This window comes from Acanthisitta chloris, unplaced genomic scaffold (genome assembly GCF_000695815.1).
Source record: "Acanthisitta chloris isolate BGI_N310 unplaced genomic scaffold, ASM69581v1 scaffold14415, whole genome shotgun sequence".
NCBI lineage: Eukaryota > Metazoa > Chordata > Aves > Passeriformes > Acanthisittidae > Acanthisitta > Acanthisitta chloris.
Window position 1 is genome coordinate 89,814 of NW_008674376.1, and position 7,431 is coordinate 97,244.

At 37.9% G+C, this 7,431-nt stretch overlaps 1 protein-coding gene across 1 annotated transcript in view; it reads right to left on the reverse strand.

The window, feature by feature from the left end:
- TTC8 (tetratricopeptide repeat domain 8) overlaps positions 1-5,224 on the reverse strand; it is a gene marked incomplete at its 5' end in the record, with an annotated part of 29,216 nt that extends 23,992 nt beyond the window's left edge. The window contains 3 exons of the mRNA XM_009075320.1: positions 403-562; positions 718-781; positions 5,104-5,224. Of these exons, the coding sequence (XP_009073568.1) occupies positions 403-562; positions 718-781; positions 5,104-5,224 (345 nt within the window). The remainder of the gene's footprint in view (positions 1-402; positions 563-717; positions 782-5,103) is intronic.
- Between the last annotated feature and the right edge of the window lie 2,207 nt (positions 5,225-7,431).

Genomic DNA, 7,431 nt, shown 5'->3' on the forward strand with positions numbered 1-7,431 from the left:
AATGGGATAAAACTAGTATAGTTTATTTTCCTTGTCTTTTGAAGCAACAAACACTGAGTGATTAGTAATTGTTTTGTAGTAAACTGAAAAACTTGGAGAAGGTTTCAACATACTCATGGTGAAACCATGTTGTAGACTTTTCATGGCCTTCAGTGATACAAATGAGTCTCAGAATTTGTAATTTATGTGTATTTTGGTGAACTTGTGAATTTATGTACATTTTTCACATAAACAGCCTCACAAACGAACAAGAAGTAATATTTTCAAACTCTACTTTGAAAAGAATTTAAATAAAAATTTAAGAATGCTCACCTCCTTCAAACTTCAGTAAGTAAACTACAATGTCAGTGTAGCAGACACTCTGCCCAAGCAATCTGCCATTCACAGAGTCAAAGAACTCACCGTGCCCAGCCTGACATATCCCCCAGAAGCACTAGTAATTGGACGAGCTGTGAGAGCTGTTCGAGGAGTTCTTATGGCCTGTTCCATGGTACTCGGCCGCCCACTCTGCGTGCTGGGTCTCACAAACCCTGTAATAGGTCTTCCTGACTGAGTTACTGGCCTGAAGATGTTAAGCACATCATCCTTATGTTAATTGGCATTTATTGATAGAGAATTTAAACAGTTATACCTGAGGCATTTAATTTTCAGAAGTTAGGTTTAAGATTTGCTCATTTCTAACTAGACACATTTAAAAAAACTCAAACAATCACATACCTAACAGCTGGGCTGGGGCCTCCACCTTGGCTAGTTCCAGGGAGTTTCAAAGATGTTCCCGGTCCTACAAAATCAGAGCATTTCTCACTTCACATTGAGATACTATTCCCTTGTCCAGAGGACTTAAAAAATGATTGCTTTACAATACACAACAAACTGGAAATTTCTTTGTTCAAGCTAAGATGACATAGCACTAAACATAGAAGACAAAACCCAAATATTGAACTGTACTACTGAGACTACTGCAAGAAACCTGCCACAATGAACATGGTTTTCTCTCATTTACCCTCCCCATTCTCTTCCCCATCCCACCTGGGTGCAGTGAATGAGTGGCTGTGTGAAGCTGAGCTGCCTACTGGGATTAACCCACAACAATTCTCAAGAACATCTTAGGAACAACAGATAGTACTGAAGTAAGAAAGGTTACTGGAACAATGAGACCATGCTAATCTGAAATGGTGTATTTTCAGTCTGGGACTAAGATAGCATCCAGACTTGAGTATGTAAACCAAAACCTTCACCTACAGGGCAGATGAAGAACACTATCTCATGTCATTAAACCTATGTAGGACTCCTGCCCACAATTTAGGGCACAGTAAAGTTCAAATGATCCATGCCCAAAGGACATCAATGACAATACTGAATTGGCTTGAGCCCAGACTAACTGAGTAAGGGTCCCCCTTCTCATATATTTCTGTTTTGACAGTGGATCATAAAGAATTATTACTTCCTGCATGTAGATTTTCCATCACCTTCACCAACATTTGATTATTGTCAGTTTTTCTAACCTCGTGAGAAAATGCCTATGAGAGAGTTTTAAACACTTGGTTAAGAGCAACATAAACCATCTACACCTTCTGGTCTGTTCACTGCTCATTACCATGTACAGAAAGAAATGAGATTTAAGGTGACACAAACAGCTCTTGACAAATCACTGTTACTTGTCTACTTACTTTCTGTATACTTATGGACTGCTCTTATTGCAAGAACTGAAGTTAAACTGATAGGCAAACAGTTTCCTTCCTTCTTTCTTCTCCAAGATAAACCCCCAAGCCTGCCCTTTTTCAGTCCTCTCTCTCCCATCCTCAAGCTGTAATTGCCTCTGAGATACTATGAGTCCATTGTTTAAGCAAGTTTAGTAGACTTGTCCAAATTGGTAACTTCTAAATACCTTCTAGCTTTTTTAATCCATGCTGATACCAAGCACCCCTGGCTTCAATATTATGGAAGCCACCTGATGACAGCTGTATTTAAAGTTAAATAAAACCAAAACAAGGTATTAAGCATGATCTCCTTGGTAAAAGTAACTAAATATGCAATTGATGCTAAAATACAAAGCAAAACTCAGGATTTTTGCTGGCCACACTTAGGATCTTTGTTGCTTACTTGCTTTCTATAGTTCCGTGAATCTTGAATTTTTTACTCCACAAGAGAAAGGGTGGACAGTCCACCCAGTAGAGTTTCTAACATGATAACTAGGGCACTCTTCTGAGAAATGGAGAAAGTGGCTTTCAGCTTTTCAGACTAGCAAATAATGTACAAATCTTCCACTTTCTGAACCTTTTTATTCAAGTATTGCAATAATAGAAAAGAGGTAGGACATTAAAATCCCCTTTTCAGACATGTTTTTTAATAACTACAATTGTTTTGAGTTTTTGGTGTACTGGGAGAATGCTTAAAGGATATAGATCCTTTGATCTCACCCCAGGCAACCCAGTCCTTATGCTGAGAATCCCAAACCAACTGCTGGGATGAAGAGGCACCAAGAGGCCACAGCAGTGCATGTGGCCCCTAGCAGTGTCAGAATTTAGGAGTGCAGTTTCAGCAGTTAGTGATGACTGCAGATGACTCCTTCAGCTCCCCAGCTAATGAAATAGCTGTGATCATCCATAATGCCAATTAGTACAAGTTTCTGAAAAATATGTTGTCAAGGTAATACTTTTAAACAAGATACAGTATTAGCTGATAAAATTAATGGTGCTAAGAGTCCAAAGGTAACATAGTGGAAATTTCTGTAAGATGATGCTCTACGACATTTTTGCTAATAAACAAGGCTGATGGAAAATTAACACAGCAAAATTATAAAAAATTAAAACCTGTTGGAAGACAGATCTTACTATGTATGTATGAAAATAAACAACAGAGAAGTAGTTGTTTCCAGAGAACTCTGTACAACTTAGCAATTATTTTATAATGCAAGACTAAGAGCAAAATCATTAAAAGACTAGTTTAATCTGGAAAATAATACAGGGACAGATGCAAAATTGAAATGGACATATAACTGATGCAGAAGGATTTGAACTGCTTAGGAGGCAAAGTACAGACAATACTAGTTGTAATATGGGAGGTATGACCACACATGGAAGATCTGCCACATGTGGAAGATGTGCCACAGTCAAAGACCCTGAGTGGAGCCCAACTATGGCTAATACACTTGAACAGCAGAAGAAAAAGCCCACAGTCAGCAAGCATCCATTTTTATTAAATCATGCATACAAGTGGAGGGATCACAGAACCACAGAATGGTGGAGGCTGGAAGGGACCTCTGGAGGTCTTCTGGTCTAACTGTGCTCAAGCAGAGACGCCTAAAGTCAGTTGCCCAGGACCCTATCTAGATGGTTTCTGAATAGCTCTAAGATGGGAGACTCCACAATCTCCCTGGGCAGCCTGTGCTAGTGCTCAGTCACCTTTAAAGTAAAAAAGAATGTTTCCTGATGTTCAGAGAGAACCTCCTGGGTTTCAGTTTGTGCCCACTGCCTCTAGTCCTGTCCGCAGGCACCACTGAAAGGACTGGCTCTGTCTCTCTTGCACTCTTTAGTTAAATCTGTGCTTACCTTTTTTATATAAAAGTGTAACATAAGAACACCTCAGATGTACAAAGAAAGTAAAACCAAGCTGCAGAAGGAAAATTTATTTGCTAAGTGTCAGTAGACTGTTGTCTGGTTTGGTGACTTGTACAAAAGACAACTGGATAGCTGGAAAGGGTTAAGAAAAGAGTTCCAAGACTCAATTAAAAAATTAAAAGATATAGCTCAGAATGAGAAGATGATTTAGCTTATCAAGGAAAGGGTCACTGGATGACTTAATGGCAGTTTTAACAATTTACTTTGGAAATACAGTTTTGAAATAAGAACTTCATATTGGGCATAAAATGTTCACACAGAAGCAACACGTGGGGTTAAGAGCTGATAAGTCCCACTAAAGATATGGCATACTCTATTAAAGCTAGCGGGTTTAATAACTTACAGAAGGCTGCAGGGGCTTCTCTATCTTTGGGACGTTCTTATACTTTCTGAAAAACTATATACTAGCTCAGGCACATCTAGCAGATTTGAAGCACAAATCGCAAAGCCTTATCTGAGTGATTCAGGAGTGCAGGCCACACTAGCATAATGATGTATTTTTCCAGAATGCCTTACTTCATCAAATGTTCATCAAATGACTTTTCTTGGCAGATGATCTCTATCACAGGGGGCATAAAACCAAATAATATTCTAAAGTTTATTATTATGCTTTTTTAGACAGATACATGTAATTAGCTTGTTGAAATGTATAAACACAGCTTGAGTACTGCTTGCCTGTTTATATGTGGCCAAACATGTAATGGCAACTTTGAAAAATGTAATCAGATAGATATGCAGTTGCTCCATCTATCCAGATGAGAAAAGCTTTTAATGCTTCAAACATTAGTTCTAGCCTATGTCCAGTTCTTCCCTTGAATTCCTTGACATGATAGGTGGTTGAAAATCACATCTAATAAACTGCATAAAAACTCCCATGTGGACTGTACTAAATAAACAGAGAAAACAACCAACAAACTATGTCAAAAAAGTAGTAAAAGACTACTAATTATTGCCCACTTAAGAAGGGAACTGATGAAGCTGAAAAGAGCTGCATACAGCTGAAGAACTGCTCTGTGATGGAAGAGAGGAAATAAGTAGAGAAAAGCAAAAAAGAGAAAATCAGTTCAGAAAATGATACAAAAAAGTGATGTCAAATTGTTGCCTAGAGTACCGGCATAGGGGTAAAATTCACAGTACATCAAGGATATATTTTTTCTCCGGTTTCCCACAGTACCTAAAGAAGCCAGAAAGGAGTAAAAGAAATCAATGCACTGATGGAAAAAGAGTGAGCACAGAGATGAAGAGGAAAAGCTGACAAAACACTATTTGTCTGAACTCCCATCTGACAGGCCTAAGCACTACATCAAGAACATGTGGTGGATCTTAACGCTGCTATGCAACCATAAAACAATTTAAACCTCTTTTTGTAGCAGTAACTAAAATGTATTGGTTCACCTCAGTAAGTACTATTTTATGCTAGATGACAATCCTGGCCAAAAGAGCTCTTGTTGATTCAATGTGTTTAAGTGAATGTCATTCTTACGTGCAACTTGAGCAATGGCATTTTCATCTAGGATCATCTCTGCGATTCCTTCTTGATCCATATCAATTTCATCCACATACACCATTTCTGTCAAAGCTCGTGTTTTCAAGCTCCAGGCAGCCTGAATAAGGATAAAGTAAAAAGTAAAATATCTTTAAGACAGCAAGTAAACAATCTGATCAGCAATTTTACCATTTTCAAATTATTATTTGCTTCATCGTTTTAATAGGCTTAAATAAGGTATTGACTTAAACAGCTGAGTATATCCACCTGTCTGATGGAGGTGGAAAGGGGATCAAGTCCTTTTTCCAAAGCATCAACTGTAAAAAAGTGCGTAAATTTATAGATTAGGCATCTCGGATTACAAGATTATTGGAACACTTATTAGTGACCTGAACTGACAAATTACTACATTGAATGTCTTGGAGGATAACATAAGCAGTGTGGAAAGGCAGGTGGAACTGCAGCCTATGTGACAAGATTTGTGTAGACTGTACAGACACCAAATCAATGGAGAGAACAAAGCAAACGTAAAAACAGTGGCAGCCATACAAAAGTACCAACAAAATAAGTGAAGATCCGACCACTTTGACAAGTTAATATCCTTGTAATGTACTCATAGAGCTGGCATGATAAAGGGAGTCACAAGACCAATCCCTGGTATTCCAACAGGTATTGAACAGATCGTCACAAATTTTCTTGAGTCAAAATCACTGCCAAAACAATTAGATTTGTTTCCTTTCTGACAGAGAGTACAGCAGTCTGGTGGAAAAGCATGTTTACTATTGCCTAAGGATTCATTTCAAAATAGAAACAGACTGATGCTACCTTAATAAAACTAAAGGTCAAAAACATGGAAACATTTGCTCTTATTCACACTTCTTATTCATCATTTCTCAGACCATCCCTTCACAGAATCACAGAATCATCAAGTAAGTAAGAGGTATGAGAAGATCTGGACCTCAGGCTTATTTAATAATTTAAGTAATCATTTAATGGGACACTTCTTATTCATCATTTCTCAGACCATCCCTTCACAGAATCACAGAATCATCAAGGTTGGAGGAGACCTCTAAGATCATCAAGTCCAACCATTAACCTGCCACTGTGATGTAACACTAAACCCTAAACCACATCCTCCAGTGCCAGATCCAGATGCCTCTTAAACACTTTCAGGGATGCTGACTCCACCACCTTCCTGGACAACCTATTCCAGTGTCTGGACACCATAATAGGAAAACAATTTTTTCTTGACATCTAATCTGGAACTCCCTTGTCTCGGTTTATGTCCATTCCCTCTAGTACGCCATTCCCTTCCTCTACACTTCCCTCATATTTCTATTTGACTTTATGTCAATTCAGAAGAAAGTATATCTAAAAATGTTGAAATAGTTAACTATTTTTTTAAAAGTTCTTTCTTCCAAGCAAAAGTAAAGGAGGGCTGTAGCCAGTGAATCCAACCTCAATTAGAAACCTATGTTCAAGTATGAAGAGAAGGGAACTCAGCAGGATGATCTGAATCCAGGCCAGAGAGACATAATCCAGATCTGCTTTATTATCTTTTAGTTTCTTCTTTTGTAGTAGGGTGACAGCCTTTCATTAGCATTGAGATTTGCAGTTAGATGTTCAACACACTTAACAGTTTTTCATTATTCTATAGAAGGATTTAGTTTGTTGCATTTTTTACACCTTGATGGCACTCTGCTCTTTTCAAAGACATGTATGTCTGCAGTCAACATAACGATGCCTATACTGGGAATATGCTCAAATTAGAACTCTCATATAGTCAAGACCAAGCTAATTTCCTAGTAGAGGTAAGAAAAGGAGCCCATTTCAATGGGAATTGAAAGTAGCAACTTCTCTACACTAATTGCTAAAACTGGAGCCAGTTTTAAACATAGGCATAAGTCTATCAATGTGATTTTTACAATAACTGAAGTGAGATGTGTTATTGTTGGACAAATATCTGTCTTAAAAAACAGATTCCTTCTGCAGCTCTTCCAGTCTTAAGCTCCTGGTCTGAGGCTTCAGAGCCAACAAAAATTCAACAATCACATATTATTGCTTAATTAAACATCAATCTGTAGATTAGAGTATTATCTGCTCATTGTGGGATTGATAATTTTATTTTGTGATAAGCAACATATCTGGCACTTATGAAGAAAACTCCATGTTTATCAAACAGGCACTTAAAAAGTAGGAAGAAGAAAGGGACAGCTCATTTTGGACAACCCACATAGTCAAAATGTAACAACAGGTTTAGCTTGCTTAACCCATAATCAGAACAGAACTTCACAATACCTAATAGTAATTAAAGAGGGAAGCAGA